General features: G+C 46.8%; 1 protein-coding gene across 6 annotated transcripts in view; it reads left to right on the top strand.

The window, feature by feature from the left end:
- Window positions 1-5,993: 5,993 nt before the first annotated feature.
- The window catches only part of ADAM23 (ADAM metallopeptidase domain 23), a 169,406-nt gene continuing 156,533 nt past the window's right edge, over window positions 5,994-18,866 (top strand). For 3 of the 6 annotated variants that reach the window (XM_072742146.1, XM_072742145.1, XM_072742144.1), the window contains exons 1-2: window positions 5,994-6,325; window positions 7,528-7,742. In XM_072742146.1, coding sequence (XP_072598247.1) covers window positions 6,124-6,325; window positions 7,528-7,742 — 417 coding nt within the window. In that variant the 5' untranslated portion in view covers window positions 5,994-6,123. The remainder of the gene's footprint in view (window positions 6,326-7,527; window positions 7,743-18,866) is intronic. The other 3 variants (XM_072742143.1, XM_072742142.1, XM_026002042.2) reach the window with 1 other exon arrangement.

The raw sequence follows: 18,866 nt of genomic DNA, 5'->3' as shown, positions 1-18,866 counted from the left end.
TTCCTTCTAGTGTTGCTCTGTGCCACAGTGAGGGTTTAATGATTATGTGTTGACTCAGATTATTCTTAATAAACACAATTCTTCCAGGTTTCGCATAGCGTATCTCAACACCACAGATCATGGGGACATGCTTGTTTATCCCTTTGTGCTGCAGCTTGTAAATGCTCCAAACTGTGGGGTAAACTAGCCTAGTGTTTCCGTGGTGGGAAAAAAATGAAACTGTTTTTCAAATGCATCCTACTCTGCCAGCAAGTCCTGATTATCCTTCATTTAGCATCATATCTGTTAGGAACTTAATTTTCGGTTTTAACAGTGGTTACCTGTCTTTAGATTTGTTCATGCATTGACAGTTTGATACATTTTTGTCTGGTCAAATATTCCACTAGAAATGCCTGTGGCCATTGCAGTTTTGGTAATACTTTCTTCCCCTCTCCCCCCAGGACTGTTGGAACAAGTCACATCTTGACTTCTGAGATTGTCCCACTGTGGCCTCTCCTTCAGAATGACCACAGGTATATTTAACATAGACTTGCAGACTTATTTTTCATGAATTTGAAGGTCGCCTGAGGCGTTGGGCGTGGCCCTGTGTCTGGAGAACCTACATGCTGCTTCATAGCCTCCTTGGGACTTGGGGAATCCAGGCAGATCACTGATGGTGACAGGCTCCGGGAAAGGCTGCCACTGCGTGTGTTACTCCGTCTTCTGACCTGTCATGGCTGTAGCATTTATTCAGCATCTCCTTGCTCCCCAGAAAATACAGCTTGGCAAAACAAGAGAACAATCTGGGATCTTTCGGTATCTGTAATTTTTTTGGAAAATGATTTCTGGCATTCGCCTCCATTGTGTAAGTCTAGGAATCATCTCTAAACAGAGGCATGCTCCTTTCCTTAGGAACCCCTTCAAACAATGCATGTGTATTAAGAATTAAACAACTGCATTGTTAATGAAATGAAGAGCTAAATTTCAATGAAGAGGTGGCTTTTTGGGAGTTAGAACCATGTCTGTTATTGCACATGTTTTTCTGCTCACAAGCGTACAAGATAATGCAGTTGATGAAAAATGTTAAGCTTAAGATAGATATTTATACACACATGTAGTTAAAAATGGTAGGTTGACAAACCGGGGCTGCATGCTTTTTACATTTTTAAAGGGTTGTAAAAAAAAAGAGAGAATATGCGTCAGAGACCATATGGCACACAGGGCCTAAAATATTTACTATCTGGCCCTTTATAGAAAATGTTTGCTGACCCTTGAACCATGTGGAAAGCACCAGTAATAGATCTCACTCTTTTTTTTTTCACTTTCCCCAAGAAGCACATTGTCTTCTTTCCTTGGTGATATTCATTTCTACTTGTAAAGTCAGTGTTCACAGCCATTCTAAAAAGAGAAGGAGAAACCTTCCAGAGCCGAATCTGTCCCAGGATCTGCCCGCAGCCAGCTCTGTGGAGTCAGAGCCCTTCCACCCCCAGCCCGTGTTCGCGCTGTTGCTTCACCCGCAGATGGCCCCTCAGCGTCTGCTTCCACCAGTCTGCTGCGTGCCTTCTTCGACCTTGGCTTTTTGGCCACATGATTATTCCATTTTAATTGCTCTTGTGAATCTGCTCTATTACATTGCCCCCCCCCAACAGTTTTCGCCCTCCAAAGCCCCTCTTCTGTGACCCCTTTGTCTGCCTTCTCCCCTAGAGTCTCAGGCCTTTAAAGACAGATGCTTTCCAAATCTAATATTTCTACCCCTATCTTTTTTTTTTCTTTAAGATTTTATTTATCTATTTGAGAGAGAGAAAGAAAGAGAGAGAGCTAGCACTGGGGAGAGGAAGAAGCAGCCTCCTACCTGGCAGGGAACCAGGGGTGGGGCTTGATCTCAGGACCCAGGGATCATGACCTGAGCCAGGCAGATGGTTAACCTGCTGAGCCCCTAAGTGCCCCCTACCCTGTGCAGGTCAGTTTTCTCACTGGTTACAAAATGGGTCCAGTTCTCCCTGCAACAGACTGTAGCAGAGAGGACTTCTGGTGTCTTCCAGAACCAGACCAGCAGAACCATGTTAGTGAGCAGTATGGCTACTCTGTTGGGGCACTGGTCACACGCACCCTTATTTGTGTTCACTTGGTGTCCACGTCACCTAGTGTAATTTCTTTCCCATGGACCTTCTGGCCTCTTGCCTTCACTTAAAACTGTGACAATTTCTCATGTCTGCCATGTTGACCAGGCCACTCCAATGGTCCCTGATGCCTGTGGGATCCAGCACACATATCTAACCAGAGCTATCACAGCCCTCAAGCATCGGGTACATACTTTTCGATATCCTAGTCCAGCTTGCTGAATCCTTCCCTCTCCTGCCTGTGGCTATCCTTCTACTCAAAACACATTGATCAAATGTTGATTCCATTCCAGGTACTATATCGTAGGCACTGGGAATCAGGGATGACCAAGATGCAGCCTAGTTCAGTAATTTTTTTTTTTTTGACAGGGGAAAGATGGTATGCACAAACATGAATATAGAGCAAAGCAGCAGGTGGTGATTGACAAAGTTATTAAATATCAGGAGAGCACAGAAAATATTTGGAACTAAGCTGTATAACCATAAATATTCCAAATTACTTAATAGACTATTACAAAATCTGACAAATCATCCACTTAAAGAACATTAAATTCTGTTTTTAACTTTCCCTTAAAAATATGGTTTAAGGTTCAAACTTCTGGTAAATTTTTCTGAGTGATTTACTCCTTCTCTAACTCATGATCTCATTTGCTGATACACTATCTTGCCTCCAGCCATGTCTGTAAACATTAAAGTTCTACAAATAAATGCAGTCTTTTGATTATAGTGCAAAAGACAACATTCTGCTTTGTAAACACTCCTGCTTCTTATTGGAAACTGGAAGGAGTCCTCATGCTATTCCCCAAGTGCACAGAATGCATGGTGGCTTAAACTGAAGCGTGTTAGTTGGTCCAGGTTGATAAATAGCTTTATTCATTAGAATAGGCTTTGAGACGGGATCACTCAATTACAATAGGGTCTTTTCAAATAACTGCATCTCAGCATCTTTCCCCCTTTCATTTCCTTCTTTCTTCTCATTCCTTGTACACCTCCCTTTCTCCAGCCCTTTTTCAAGATTATATCATTATATCAGATATAAGTTGGGAAAACCTAACCAGGGCATGCTTGTCTTGAGACACCCCCAAGAATGCTGACCTACAAGTAGGAACTACAGGGGGATGGGAGTGTTTACCAGCTTGCTCCAGTGGGACTCCTGCTATAGCGCATCACAGACTTTTTGTTTATTCATTCATGCTATGCTTTCTGAGAGCCTTCTCTGGGCCACAAACACTATGCTAAGGACACAACATTGAGTCAAAGAGAACATTATTGCTTCCCCTGCTTGGGGGAAGTAGCATCAGTTACAAGTTTACATTAATAAATGTATGATAATTAATATTGTAGCTCTGATACAGAGAGGAGGAGCTAATGTTAGTGTTTAACCCCCTATCAGCTCTGTGATCTTTGATTTCTGTATGTGTGTCTGCCTTTCTTCCTCTCTCCTGCTATCTCTCTTCCCCTCTCCTTCTGTCTTCCTTCTTTGTTAAGTCGGGATTGTTGGGGTGGAAAAAATTTTCTGTATGCTTTAAAGGTTCTTCTGGCTGGTCAAAAGTTAAATTGACATGAGACATTAAAAGAGAAAAATTAATTTCATACATACAAGAACTCCACATACATGAAAATTCTTTTTTTTTAAAATATTTATTTATTTATTTATGATAGTCACAGAGAGAGAGAGGGGGGCAGAGACATAGGCAGAGGGAGAAGCAGGCTCCATGCACCGGGAGCCCCACGTGGGATTCGATCCCGGGTCTCCAGGATCGCACCCTGGGCCAAAGGCAGGCGCCAAACCGCTGAGCCACCCAGGGATCCCCCATACATGAATATTCTAAAGACCGAAAGGTAAAATGAGATATATCTGCTCTCCTGAGCTAAGGAACGGGATAGGTGCTGGGGGCTTCGGAGGGGAGGACGGCAATTCACAGGGCAGTAAGAATAAGAGCTGATGATTGGTAATTAGATATTTGCACTGCCCTACAGAGGGTCATTCAGAAAAAAGTTATCCCTGGTAATAACTCATTCTGGGAAAGACCACCAATTTAAATTCTTTTAGGTAGTTAAGGGAGGGGCAAAGTTTTCTCTTGAGTCCACAGGGTTTCCAACATAGTCACATGGCACATTTTGGGAAGAATTGTACTGAACGTCTTTGGGGCAGAGAATAAGGCTAACATCACTGAGCCCTGTCATCACTGTGGTGCTTTATACTCTTATTTTTCCTTTTAATTGAGGAATTCTGGATCTCCCACAGTAGGTGTTATAATCTCCATTTTATTTATTTATTTATTTATTTATTTATTTTAATTTTATTTATTTATGATAGGCACACAGTGAGAGAGAGAGAGAAGCAGAGGCATAGGCAGAGGGAGAGGGAGAAGCAGGCTCCATGCACCGGGAGCCCGATGTGGGATTCGATCCCGGGTCTCCAGGATCACGCCCCGGGCCAAAGGCAGGCGCCAAACCGCTGCGCCACCCAGGGATCCCTATAATCTCCATTTTAAATACAAATAACGGAGTAAGATAACGGTGTTATTACTTGTTCTCATTGGATGGGTGAATAAACGAATGCTTGCATTGTGGGAACTTGGGAACAGAAATATGTCACAGGCCCTAATTTGAAACCAGCCGTCGGATTTAGTGGCTGCTAACCTACCTAACTCAGGGATTCTCCATTTACTTTTTTTTATTTTTATTTTATTTTTTATTAAAGAGCAGCAAGAGAAAAATCTCCCCCTTTCTTTTCAGAAGTCAGGACTAGATCTCAAAATTTCAAATGTGTCCCCTCCAGTGCATGCCCGCCCACGTGGTTGAAAAACGATGGTTTTGCCCAACTAGATGCCACACGCTTAGCTTCTAATCTCGCATTTCTTGCTCCCAGATTTCCCAGATCTTCCCCAATACACCCAGTTATGCTTTCTGAAGTGTCGAGCCAACATTTTCTGGTTTCTTCGGCTTTCCGCAAAGCCCCGGGGCCTGGGCACTGGGGCCAGAGGCCGGGGTGGAGCCCCCCAGCTCCGGGGCTCCCCGCGCCCGCCTGCAGCCCCCGCTCCCCTCGCGGGGAGGGAGGGCGCCAAGCAGGAGGAGCCGCGCTATTTTTACCTCCTTGGCCGCAATCCTTTACATTTATTTGGAGAGAGGAAATAAACAGAGGATTAGGGAGGAAATGCTTGGCCTCGGTGTCTCCCGGGGAAAGAGGGGGTCGGAATAGGACGAAGGGAAATTTGGAAGATTTGGGCTGGAGGACGAGGCAGGTGCATCTCTCTGGGTGCTTCTTTTCTCCCGGTAACCGTGGTCTCTGGCCTGGAGACCCCGTCACGATTCTTTCCTCCCCTCCGGCTAACGATCCCCGGCTGCCGGCCTTCGCGCTCTCTGCGCCCCCCGAAGGCGCCGCCGTCACCCCCGAGGCCGCCCGGGGATGCTGCATCACTCCGCGGCCCCCCGCCCCCCGCCCCCTGCCTCCGCGGCGACGCATGCGCAGTGCGCCCCGCGCCGGGCACCAGCCACAGCGTCGGGATCGGCGTCGGCGGCAGCATCAGGACCCGCGGGCGCGCTCTCGAGGGCGGGCCCCCCCGCCGCGCGCCCCCGCGCCCCGCGCCCCGCGCCCCGCGCCCCGCGCCCCGCGCCCCGCGCCCCGCACCCCCGCGCCGCGCGCTCGCCCGCGCCGTCTCAGCAGCCTCAGCCCCGGCGGCAGCCCCCGCAGCTGCTGGAGCGGCCGCGCCCGCCGCAGGGAGGGAGGAGCATCTGGGGCGGCTCCAAGTTGGCGGAGCCGCCGGGACCCCCGGACTCCTCCGCGGCCGCCCGGGAGGGGCGGAGAGGCGAGCCGGGGAGGGGGAGCCGCCCGGCCGCGGTGCCGCGCCCCGAGCCCCGGCCCCTGCCCGGCCCCTGCCCTGCCCGGCCCGGCCCCTGCCCCTGCCCGCGGCCGCACCATGCGCGCCCCGCCGGCGTGATCGGCCCCGCCCGCAGCCTCCCCGCAGCCTCCCCGGCGCTCTCGCCGGCCACACCGAGCGGCGCCCGGGAGCTATGAGCCATGAAGCCGCCCGGCAGCAGCTCCCGGCGGCCGCCCCGCGCGGGCTCCAGCCGTCCCCGCGCCTCCCGCGGCCCCCGCGGCGGCCCCGCCGGCCCGGTGCCCGCCCGCGCGCCGCGCTGCCGCCTGCTCCTCGTCCTTCTCCTGCTGCCTCCACTCGCCACCTCGTCGCGGCCCCGCGCCTGGCGGGCGGCTGCGCCCAGCGGTGGGTATGGCCCCGGTGCCCTTCGCGTTGCCTGCCCGCCGGGCCCGGGAGGAGAGCGAAGGGCGCGCGGGTCCGTGCGCCCCGGACACGTCCCGGGCTCGGCCTCTGCCGGCCGCCCCGCCGCCTCTCCAGCTCTCCCTCCCGAGCCCCCGTGCGCCCCCGTTCACTTTCTGAAGTCCATTTCTGTTGCATTCACGAAAAACCCCATCCCAGCGACTCGGTTCCACTGGGAGGTATTTAGTGGATGCGGGGACCCTCAGCCATCCCTGCAACTTGGCGGAGGGGAAACCGGCGGCCGGTAAATGCAGACAGGAGCAAGTTGCTTCTTGGGTGGAGAGGCTGAATGCGAATGCGGGAGGGTGTAATAATAATAATAATAATAATTAATAATAATAATAATAATAGGGGTAACGTGTTGTTTCCTCAAAGCGCCTACTGGGTTTATTCGGTGCTGTTGGAATTAGGATGGGGGAGGGCAACTCGGGAGGTAGAAACCTTGGGTTCGTGATTCTCAAAATGCCAGTCATGATAACGAACAATTAAGATAATACGATATTCAATACATAGATGATGGGAAATCGGTGGAAAGGGAAAGCTGGCCCTGGCAGAAAAATAAAAGGAATTGGAAAGCTGCCAGCATCTGCTTGCCTCTATGGCAAAGGATTTTTGCTCATCTCAAAAGTTTAAAGCAAAAGGAATTGCCTGTTTTGTTTAATGAATCAATTAACAGCCCCTGTCCATGCATTCAGCACTCAAGTTCTCTTCGGAGCGTTCTTAGCTCTCAGCTGGGATACTCCTAGTCAGAGTCCCATTGAGCTTCTGCAGACTCAAGAGAAGGGGTGGACATGAGGGTCGGAACCTCTGAGCATGTTCCCTGAATGTCTTCCCTCAAGTCCATGCCGCCCCCCCCCCACCCCTACTCCCCATCCTTAGAAGTATGTATTTGAGACTGGTTAGAAATGTTCATGTAAAGCACAAATAATAATAAATAGTACATTATTGTATAAGCCTCATGGGCTGTTAACCAACTCAGGCCGTTTCGTTGTTGCGATAACTTGCTTTGCTGTGTCTCTACTTCTTACTTGCTTACGAATAGAAAACTTTGTTTTTGCAATTAATGGGAACACACATAGTACTTTTGTATTTATGGGGTATATGTGTGTATTTGTGTATCTTTGTGCACCCCTCTCCCCCACCCCCAGCTCCGCATTGGAATGAAACTGCAGAAAAAAATTGGGGAGCCCTGGCAGATGAAGACAACACATCACAACAGAATAGCAGTAATATCAGTTACAGCAATGCGTTGCAGAAAGAAATCACACTGCCTTCAAGACTCATATACTACATCAACCAAGACTCGGAAAGCCCTTACCATGTTCTTGACACAAAGACAAGACACCAGCAAAAACACAACAAGGTAGGCAAGGTGGGTCTGGGTATGCAGAGGTGGCTGCCTTGAGGAGTTTTCCTTTGCTTTGATTTTCTGCCAGAATCTGATCTCACAAATTTTACTGCAGCACTTTATTAGGAAATCAATTAATATTATGATAGAGGAGAAATTGGAGGAAGTAAACCTGAGATCTCCTGAGATAGGACTGCTGTTTGGGTTTTTTTTTCTCTCTGACTCTCATGTGGAATCGGCATTTTCTTACGGCTTTTTAAATTCTGAAATGTGGTCCGTCCGTCTCTCAGGTGCATTGAGCACTGAGCAGGAGTTAAGTGAGCATGTTGATGGTCCTGACTTCTATCTTGGAGGCTTTATATAAGGGTGCAGTGTTCTACCTCCCGTGATGAAAACTGCTTTCCAGCTGCACACAGAAGATGGCTATAAGAGGGTATTTGCAGATTCCCTATCCATCCTTCACGTAGAAATTGAGGGTTAAAATTTAATTTTAAGTTTCTCGCAATGATCAATAGGAAAGAATACTTTTTGTCTGAAGTATTTTCAGTAGGCAAACAATTTGACATTTTAAAAGATTACGGCGACTATAAACAAACTGTTTATATAATATAGGGTCCAGTTTGGGCCAGCATAGTCTTTCAAGACTTTATCTACATTCATTGCAAGTGGTTGCTTTACTTTCAATTTGGTTCAGAAAGTGGCACTGATTTTTGAAAAGGCATTCAATAGAAGATAAAGGGGCTTAATGTTCGAAGAGTTGGAAGGATCTTTTCTTCTTGCTTACTGTTCTTTATTTGAGTTAGTAATATTTTGGATGCCAGGCAGATTTACACAGTGGGTCAGTCATCAGTACCTCTGTTCTTTATCATGAGCAAAGAATAGAGTCTGTATGTCAAGTATTTTACTCCGGACTATAGCTGTTCAATGGAGAAAAGTAGTCACTGTCTAACATCTAGAATTTAAGAACTATATCTGTGGTTTATATCATTGTTTTTATTAGTTTTCTAAACTGTAGGTAAATGGTAATGGTATTTATTCCTGTTTTACAAACAGGGAGTTAGAAATTTAAGGCTTTTGGGGGATAGCTAATATAAACTTCAAACTAATACAAACAGCTAATATAAACTTCAAGAAGCCTGAACACTTCATTTTTATTATTTTTTTACAAGTCAGTTTGCTGAGAAAATGCTTCCTTTGTATTGAATATTATTGGAGCAGCTAATTTTGTTTTACAGTGTTATGAAGTGGCTGTTACCCACTTTGACTGAGACGAGTAGGACTCTGTTCTCGCAGCCCTGTGACATCTGCTCCTATGTAACTTCATGAGTTGACTCCTGGATCCTGTCAGCCCATTTATCTTGTTGATAGGAGGAGTGGGTGGTGACTTCAAGGAAGAAGAATCCAAGGCCCTCTTGATTAATGCATTGGGACCCCTTTTATGGCTTTCCTAATTAACGAGACCTTCTACGGTTGAGTGGCAGGTTCTCAAACTCCAGTGCCTTTGGATAGGGGGCTGGAGGAATAAAAACAAAACCAAACCAAACCAAACCAAAAACTACCTTAAAGCCTATTTCAATTTTAGTATATGTGCTGTGCCAAAGTGAGCACCCTTAAAGCTATTTCAAAGAATACTGAAACCCTCTGGAGCTGAGACTTAAAAAAAAATTCAGTGGAATATTTTTATAACTCAAATTTTGGAGGCAATGGCCGATGCCTGTCTTCTGGTCTGATGTTATGTGGTTGTTTTGTTGGATGGGACATGGTTTGACTGCTCTATGTCTTAATTTTTATAATAAGGTTTGTTAAACCTTCTCCTGCCACTCATGTAGGCTTCTTACTATGGAACAGAAACTCACAGTTGGAATGATTCTTCTCCATTTCCACCCTCCATGGTGGTGGTGGGTGTACTCTTACTTTAGAAAAAAAAATCCTTACACAGAAATTATATTTGAGAGCATTTTTCTCCTTTTTGTATTAGTTTAATTGAACAAACATTTGTTGCCCATCTCTCCTGGGCAAAGGAGTATGTTAAGGATTCAGAGATAAGAGATAAGGAGTACAAGGATGAACAAGACATGGTCTGTCCTCCAGGAGACACAGAAATGAGATAAGCAAGGTTCTAAAAAGTGTCCTACACAGGTGTAAACTGTGTCTTGTATTGTGGATTCCCTGGAACTTCCCTTTGTGTTCTATAATTTCCCTTTTATTTCTGTTTTCTTTTTTTAGATTTTTAATTTATTTATGCATGAGAGACATAGAGAGAGAGAGAGAGAGGCAGAGACACAGGCAGAGGGAGAAGCAGGCTCTATGCAGGGAGGCTGATGTGGGACTCTATCCCGGGTCTTCAGGATCAGGCCCTGGGCCAAAGGTGGCACTAAACCGCTGAGCCACCAGGGCTGCCCCCTTTTATTTCTGTTTTTAACCATCTCTTGAACTAGTTGACAAAAAGTGTGCCATATGTTTTCTGCTGTATCTTAGGATGACTTGCCTAATAATAGTGATGAGAGATACTTGTCATTTTAGCTGCTTTACAAATGTTTCAGTAAGAGAAAACCTATAGAATTTCATCATTCTTGCTCTTATAAAAGAGGTTTTGATTTTAATATCTATGTGTTAGGTACCTTTTTTTCTCTCCTGATTTCATTGCACTCAAGCACATTTTAATGAATGCCTTAGAAATGCTGAATCACTGTGCCATTCTCATGGATCCTTAGATTGGGGGTAGAGGTGGAGAGGGAAGTTCCCAGATATAGGTTGCAAGGCAGGGCTTTGTATCTATTTCATAAATATTCAGTGTTGATCAGTCCTTATTACCTTACAACTATAAAAGTGAAAATGCTATTAACTCTTTCAAAATTTGTAAGTAAAAACAGACTGTGCAAAACACCTCGTTAATGCCAGTGTTCCTGAAAACCTGGAAGTTCTCTTTGTCAGAGATTGCTTAGGATCGGATCCTTTTTATCTCCAGATAGGGTGATGTATAACTTATCGTCCAAACTGCCATTTTTGAGAGTGACTGTGAGCATGCTTAATAATCTTGCTAGGATAATAAGCATAGACTGAGATGGTCCAGAGTAGATGGGGACCTGTGGCCACCTCAGATCTAAACGATTATGCTCCTTGAGTTTTGGTGCTTATCCCAATTCAAGTTTCTTCACAGACCCAGTTTTATTTTTCTGATGAATTATTGTAAATTTTTTCTTACTTCCTAAGAAGTCAGTTTACCGCCTTGTAGAAGTATCAGGATATGAAATGGAAAAATTTAGTTTTGTTTTGTTACCAACACTTGTCTTTTTTTATGTGTGGAGACTTTTACAAGCAAAAATGGAAATTTATGGTTACTAAACAGAAGCATTTTATGAACCACTAATGGCATATATTAATGAAATGGGCCATACATTTAAAAAGAGAAATAATTTAGATTTATTCATTCACATTCATTCATTCATTCTGAGATAATCCTATGAGGTCTCTTCCTAAGAAAGTAATGAACCTGTAGGGGAGGAAAAATAATTTTCCTTCTACCGTTCTAAATTCTTGGCTGAGTCACATCCTCTAATAAAAGACGGTTCAACAGGATGGAAACAAATGGAAATTTTATACCATGTGTACATCTTATATATATGGGAGAGACCCAGGAAAACTGAGTATGTCTCCAGAATGGCCCAAGTCACTACTTTAGATAACATCTCCGGCTAAAGATGAAAGATGTTGGGGTGGAAGGTGGGGATCCAGTTGTGGGAAGCTGTCAGAAAAAGCACAGTAAGCAATGGTAAGGTAAATCTTTGCCTTCTTAATTGATGAGAGTTCCTAGACATTTCGAATCATTGTCTTCCTGATAGAGAGAAAGATAGAGAGAGAGAGAGAGACCCTTACAGATGGAAATTTCTTATAAAATGTAAATGACTCTTACAGAAGGACTTCTACTCCGATTTTCAGAACTTCTCCTGTGTCTGCTGTTTCTTAGAAATAATCAGCCTAAAATAATCCTTTTGCCAAAGAAGCATATTTTAAGATGGTATATTCTCTCCCCCTCAAACCTTTTCCTGAAACTTCCCTTTAGTCAAAAATTACTTGCTCTGGATCCTACTCCTTTAGGATTCTTTTCTCTTCCTGTTGGGAAGGGATGGAAGAGGTACGCTCTGCCTAGCAGGGGATCTAAGAAAGAGGAGAGTCATCTCTTTTATTTTTTGTTGGCCTGCACACGGCTCAGTCTTTTGTGACCTTCCCTACTGTGATGGGGAGCCAGAGCTGTGTATGGAAATAAGAATGTGCACATTATAACCTGCTGAATGAGGGGGTACAAATCACCTGCTTAGGGGTCGGCAGGTAGCTCCCCCAGCACCTGAGCGGTCCTCCATCCCAGGTCGTGGGTGAGCAGGAGTTAGAGAGCAGAGTAGCAAGCACCTATTGCTTATGAGGTGGTTGAGGCCAAGGTTACTAGCTTTTTGAGGTCTTAACTCCCAAGTGGTTATTTTAAAGATGTTTGTTTATTTATTTATTTCAAAAAATTAATTTATTTATTTTAGAAAGAGAGAGAGAGAGAGTGTGGGGGGCAGAGGGAGAGGGACAGAGAAGCTTAAGCAGACTTCTTGATGAGCACAGAGCCAACTTGGGGCTCGATCTCCTGACCCTGACATCATGACCTGAACTGAAACCAAGAGTGGGACGCCCAACCAACTGAGCCACTGAGAGGCCATGAATGATTTTTATTAAGTAATCTCTATACCCAATGGGGGGGCTTGAATTCACAACCTCTAGATCGAGTCATATGCTCCACTGACTGAGCTAATTGGGCACCCCCTGAGTGGTTATTTTAAAGGGTGCTCTGGGAAAAGCAAAACAGGAACTTAGCATGGGAATCCTAAAATCAAGTTCCTGAAGAAACGTCCAGACTCTGGGTGTGAGCAAGGTTATTATGCTGTACAATGCCTGGGTAGCAACTCAGAAACAACAAAAAAAGTTGTTGTTCTCATCACAATTGACTCTATGATGCTTAGGTATTAATCTTTAGGGAAAATTCTAGGCACTGGCAGGATTGTGGATAGTAAGGGCCATTGGCAGAGTTTTGGTCACCTAGCACATGAGGCATGTGAGAAAAGCAAAAATGCCAGTCAGCCATATCAGTAGACAAATGAAAGGTTGAAATCCTGTCCGTAACCATTCCCTTCTTTTGTTGAGATCCAGCCAAGATAATAAAGCCCTTGGATAAGGTGAAGCTAGTTGTTTGGTTACAAGCCTGGGTGAGGTTTTGAAACACTTGTACCTGTTGGGCCATCTTTCCTAAGTTTCTCTGACTACGTCCAGAATTATTAATATACATGCAGCAGGTGATGCCCTTTATAGCGCATATACCTCCTTCCTCAGCCAGTACGTAATCTGAAGCTGAATGGTTATCTGAAACCATCTCTGCTAAAGATCATGGTTTTTTATCTTTATAAATTTTTTTTAAATTTATTTATGACAAACATAGAAAGAGAGAGAGGCAGAGACACAGGCAGAGGGAGAAGCAGGCCCCACACAGGGAGCCTGATGTGGGACTTGATCCCGGGTCTCCAGGATCACACCCTGGGCCACTGGGGCTGCCCAGATCATGTTGTTATTACATTAAGAGTAGGCTTTGGTGCAGCAGTCCAGTGTATTCCACCAGGGTGGCTGACAGAGTGGTGTTTGCCTTAATGATTTGCTCTTGGGTGCCTAATGCAGCAGCGCCTTGCCCAGCCCCTGTGGGGGGTGGTTCCAGGCCTGTGCCCAACATAATGGGGGTGAACGCTGCACACTTTTGATGTCAGGGAGGCAGAAAGACAGGTTGAGGGTTCAATTCAGTGACTTGTAGGGGTGGTCTCAGGGACACTGAAGTGCACTGACATAGACAGGATATCCCAGGGGCCAGAAAGGACACAAATGTGTTGGATGTTGAGGGAAGGAGAAGTGCACATATGGAGAACCATGTATGTGTGACATGGCCTCAGGGTACTGGACCCACAGTGGACATCAAGTGCTTGATGAAGGAACCCAAACTAAGTTGAGGTTTCCCCTGAATGGCTGGGCCTTGAGGCCTAAGACCATGGGGATTGTGCTCCTGGGGACAAAGTGTACTTAGTATTTATCTATGTAGTGTCGATACCTGGGCAGATACGGAGTATGTAAAGGGTGCATGTGGGCTCCTGCCACATGCCACATACCGTCTTGCAAAGGGTCCTGTGTGGGAGTAGTTGAGCACCACAGAGAGCTGTGGGATAAGCTTCAGGGACCAGTAAAGTGCCTTCTGTTGGGCAAATGCGGACAGAGTCAGTCAAGCAGCTGGGTAGACCACTAACTCGGGAAATAGCCTTATGTTGAGTCCAGTAACATGCCTAGCAGTTCCAGAAGCCCCTCAAAATGAGCTTTGGTTTCTGTCCATTGTATAAAAATAATAAGACTATTGGAGGGCTTGAACGGGAGCTCTGCGTGGTGGCTATGGGTAAGGGTCCCCTACAGAGAGGTGACCTTGTAACTGTGGTCCTTCCAGAGGGTGTAGAGGGAGATGCTGTGGTGGTGGCAGGATCTGAAGCCAGGAAGAGGTCCTCTCAATGGAAATTGAACTCATGGACTCCCAGGGTGACGCATAGTGTGGGCCAGTCTAATGGGTGTGGTGAGGGCAAGCATCTGAATGAAGTGTTTAAAGAGACCCTCATAGGTGGTGAGATGGACACATACGTTGGCCTTCCAAAGCTCAAAGGCACAGTAGGGAATAACTTGGCAGCCAGAGTGCCACCTCACACTTGAGCAGCGAGCATTGCGATAAGCAAGGGGTTCTGGGGCAGACACACAATTAAGTGCAAAACGTCACTTAAGGGGGTGATCAGCAGGGAATTTAGATAAACAGGCATTCGGTTCAGCAACCAAGTCCCAGGCAGTGCTTGCCCTCATCAGCTGCTGTGTCTTCCTGGATTTCATCTGTACTACAATGGAAGCTTGCAGAACAGTGTTTGGGATGAGGTTGTAGGTTTGAGCGTTGTCATCTCCAGCATTGTCACAGGTGGAGGAGCCATCTCAGAGAAGGGTGGCTCTCTCAGGTAGTTACCCAGGAGGGGAACTGAAGGGTCAAGGGGTCTAAGAAGGTTGCATAGATTTGGGGTGCCCAAATTAAGGTTTGCTTGAACTGTCGGGGACATTTACTCAGCAAATCACAAATTCTCAGTAAATTTTGGGAGTCCTTCAGGTGTACCTTGAAAATAATTAGGCAGTACTGTTCATCCATGAATCCTAAGGGTTGGAGGGGCACCTGGGTGGTGCACTCAGTTAAGCATCTGACTCGGTTTTGGCTCAGGTTGTGATCTCAGGGTGGTGAGATCCAGCCCTGGGTCAAGCTCTGTGCTCAGTGTGAAGTCTGTTTTTTTTCTCTCCTTCTACCCCTCCCACTTGTGCGTGTGCTCTCTCTCTCTTTTTCTCTCATTCTCTCAGTCAATCAGTCAATCTTTTAAAAAAAAATAGCAAGACTTTAAGGCACTTGTGTAGCTTGGTTTAAAGAAAATTTAGTTATATGCTCCTAACAATTTAGCATTTGGCCCTATATTACTAGAGACGGGTCTGAACTTCATAAGCCTATCAGCCAATTAGGTTTGAAATTGGGGTAATGTAATGATCAGTGCTCAGAGAGAGATCAGGATGTCAGTGAACATGTAAGCAGGGCTGGTGGCCTTTATGCTAGCGTCCATACCAGGTGGCTTTGGGGTACAGCCCCTCTAAGTCTGACTTTCAACTCTTGCTCTCTGCCCCCACTGGGGTGCAGTTGTGGGCAAGTGCTTTATGGTCCAGCGACTTTCTAGTGTTGCTTCTCTAGGTTGAGGAGAAGCCCTGTGACCCAGATGGCACACAAGGCACAGAGTAAGGCCAGCAGCAGTAAGCATCTGTATATAGTTGTGCGCCTGCCCACTGACTGCCCCATAGTGAGATTTATTATGGGGCTGTTGTGGGTCAACAGTTCATTGGGAGCCTCCTCCAGAGTGGGGTAGGTCCAAGTGGTGTAATTGTATCGCCATGCTGTCATCTTCTGACGTTGCTGGTGTCAACCAGCCTGAGTACCTCTTCCCCTTTTAGAGAGCTCCACACTATCCCTTTTGTGGGTCCTGGTGCAATTATTTCCACCTCCTTTGGGGAGGTATGGTTGGGAGAAATGAGCCATCCACTAAAGCCACTATACATTGGAATTTCAGGTAGAATTTGCATATCAAGCAGGTAGGTGTGCTCCAGGAGCAGCACGGTGGGTCTGTGTTTTTCTAATGGGTCTGGACTAACTATGACTAGGGGGTCATAGCTAACCATTTGTCCCTGGTTGGGCTGCCAATGAGTATTCAAAGGTGAGATGATTAACACTTTAAATCTGTAAAGGGACTCAAAACGGTTGGGGAAAAGGTAGATAATATTGTCCTGTAAGGGGAAGGCATCAGATTCCTCTATGATAACAATCAGGCAGCATGTAACTTAAGGAGCAACCTGAGAGATGAAGGTACCACGGGATGCCCTGTAGGAGAGCCCAGTGCTAGCCCAGCACTGTGATACAAGGGCGGTAAGGTGAGGTCCTTGATCTGAGTCAGTGATGTCTGCAGGGCCGAATGGGGACAGATGTACTTAGAAAAGACAAATTACCTGCTCTGTAGAGGTGTTTCTGGAGGGTGTAGCAAGCAATAGGCCAGTAAGAGGATCCATGCATGTCATTGTGAAGTGGTTGGTGCCCACTGACAGAGGAAGTGGCCCTATGAAATCAACCTGCCAGAGGCTAAGAGGGCGGTTCCCTCATGACAGGAAGCATGACAGGACAGTGTCCAGTGTTTGGTTTGGGAGCATAATTTGCGAGTCAGATCAAGCAGAATGCCCTGTGGTGGGCCCAGGTCACTGAGGCAGCAGCTCTCTCATGACCTGAAGAGATGTGGGACCATTTGGCCAGAGGATAAGGAGCATGCACGTCATGACTAAGAAAGGTCAGAAAGGCAGAGCCAAGGATGGATCAATGCTTGTGTGCGTAGGGGAGAGGAGGGCTGTAGTTTGGTGGTGGGTAGAGCTGGAGTAGTCTTTAGTAAAGAATCGGTGGCTCAGAGCTCCAACTGGGGGTGACCTGGATTTGCACTGGGGCTTCCTCTTTCAGTTCAAGACAGTCTCTGGTATCCTTTGAGGGTGTTGAGAGGTGGGTAACCTTAACTGTAACTAGTGTCTGGCCAACTTCACATTGGGGCAGCTCAAATGGGGTGGCCTTGAATGGAAAAGTTGTCTGGCTGCCATTGGCCTTCTATCCTGTTAGCAACCTCCCATGAGTCAGTAAAAATATGGGCTGAAGCTTGTCATGGGCAGTGGTGCTCTGCACAGCCATTTGTCCTGCTGTAAGCTCAGTGAGCTGAGCTGACCCATCTGGCCATCTTTGACAAGCATGGTGCTGCTTGATAAGCATGGTGGCAGGATGGTAGGCTGCTGCGCTCCAGGGGGCTCCACTGGGGGTGGTAGTGGTGCTGCCATCAGGGAAATATACAGACTCCCCTTCTCATTCCATCAGCTCTTCCGGGGTCTCCCCCAGGTTGCTAGAGACTTAGGCAATGAAGACACTATCCACTTCTTCAAGGTCCATGGGCAGGGGATTGAGGACTGGGGAAGCTGCATCCTCCTGCAGTTTGGAAAGACCTGTCACATCAGGTTTAGCCTGTTCCCGAAGGTACCATTCCCATTTTTTTTTAAAGATTTTATTTATTTATTCATGACACAGAGAGAGAGATAAAGTGAGAGAGAGAGAGAGAGAGAGGGGCAGAGACATAGGCAGAGAGAGAAGCAGGCTCCATGCAGGAAGCTTGATGTGGGACTTGATCCCAGGACTCTGGGATCATGCCCTGAGTGAAAGGCAGATGCTTAACCGCTGAGCCACTCAGGCGTCCCAGTACCATTCCCATTTTAGCAGAGAGGCATTTGTAGCTGTGTGAGCCACTGTTGGGCGGTGTCCCTTGTCCATGGCCTAATGGTAAGGTGTGTACACAGAGTGGGTTCCATTACCACGAAGGTGTCTGTTTCTAACAAAGCCAATAAATGACCAGAATTTGATGTTCTAAGGGAATGTCGTGGGCAGCTGTGGAGGGCAGCTGTATGGTGCAGAAGCCTATACGGCAGCCAGGAGGAGCCATGTTCAGTCCACAGTAGACTCTGAGATGCATAGTCCATGGTGGCCAGTGGGCTCCAGTGTCAATGAGAGCAGTAAAATGTTGTCTATTATCCGTGTCACGATGGATAATTGGAGAAGTCACCAGAGGAGGGATAAGTTCAGGGAACTGCTGGGTGCGTTGGCAACCCCTCTCAGAGATGAGAACGTGGGATCCCGGATCCTGCTACTGGGGCTGGAGTGCTCTGAGAGATGATGGCATTTTTCCTTGGTGGAGTTTGGCGGGGGGGGGGGGGGGGGGGGGCAGCTGGCAGTACCTCGAAGTGTCCTCAGTGCCTGAGCAAAGGCTTGTACCTTGTTTTTGGACTGTCCAGAGAGTAAGTCATTAGGGATCTTTGATCTCTGGAGAGATTAAGTCTTTAGGGCCCCGTGATTGCCGATACAATGAGGCCTTTCTTGGTCATCTCCAGAGGGAGGGAGCAAGGGGACACTTGTCAGTGGGAACTGAAGAGGGAACCAGAAACCGCCAAATTCCCAAGGGCCCCTTCTTTGGGTTCCTGACTAAGGGGGCAGTGGATTCCATTCATCCTTACCAGCAAACAAGATTGGGGCTTCAGGAACACTCTTTCATGTCTAGCTACAACACTGATGCAGTCTAAAGTCTGTTGTTGTACCATGTCTAACATTTCTATGAATTGTAACAGCATGGCCTTATAATTAAGGGGAGTGCCCTTGAAGAAGAACTTAGATCGGCCCCAAAGGCATGTCCTCTGGGTTGGAAATGGTCAGGGGGTCTGTGGGAGCATAATGCTCAGCAGAATGATATTCCCATCGAACCATCCCGATTTTACATAAGAAGAGGTGCGCTTTATTTAGTTGTCCACTCACAGTGAGCCCAAACTCAGTAATAATGCGACAGCCTGTTGGGCCCAGTGCCAGGCCGTCAGCATCCAAGCCGGGAGAGACAGAGTGTCTTTCCCCTTATCCTTATGGGCTCTGAAGGTGCGGGTGGCCTCTTC

The sequence above is a fragment of the Vulpes vulpes genome, chromosome 16, assembly GCF_048418805.1.
Source record: "Vulpes vulpes isolate BD-2025 chromosome 16, VulVul3, whole genome shotgun sequence".
NCBI lineage: Eukaryota > Metazoa > Chordata > Mammalia > Carnivora > Canidae > Vulpes > Vulpes vulpes.
This window is presented reverse-complemented; position numbering and strand designations above follow the sequence as displayed.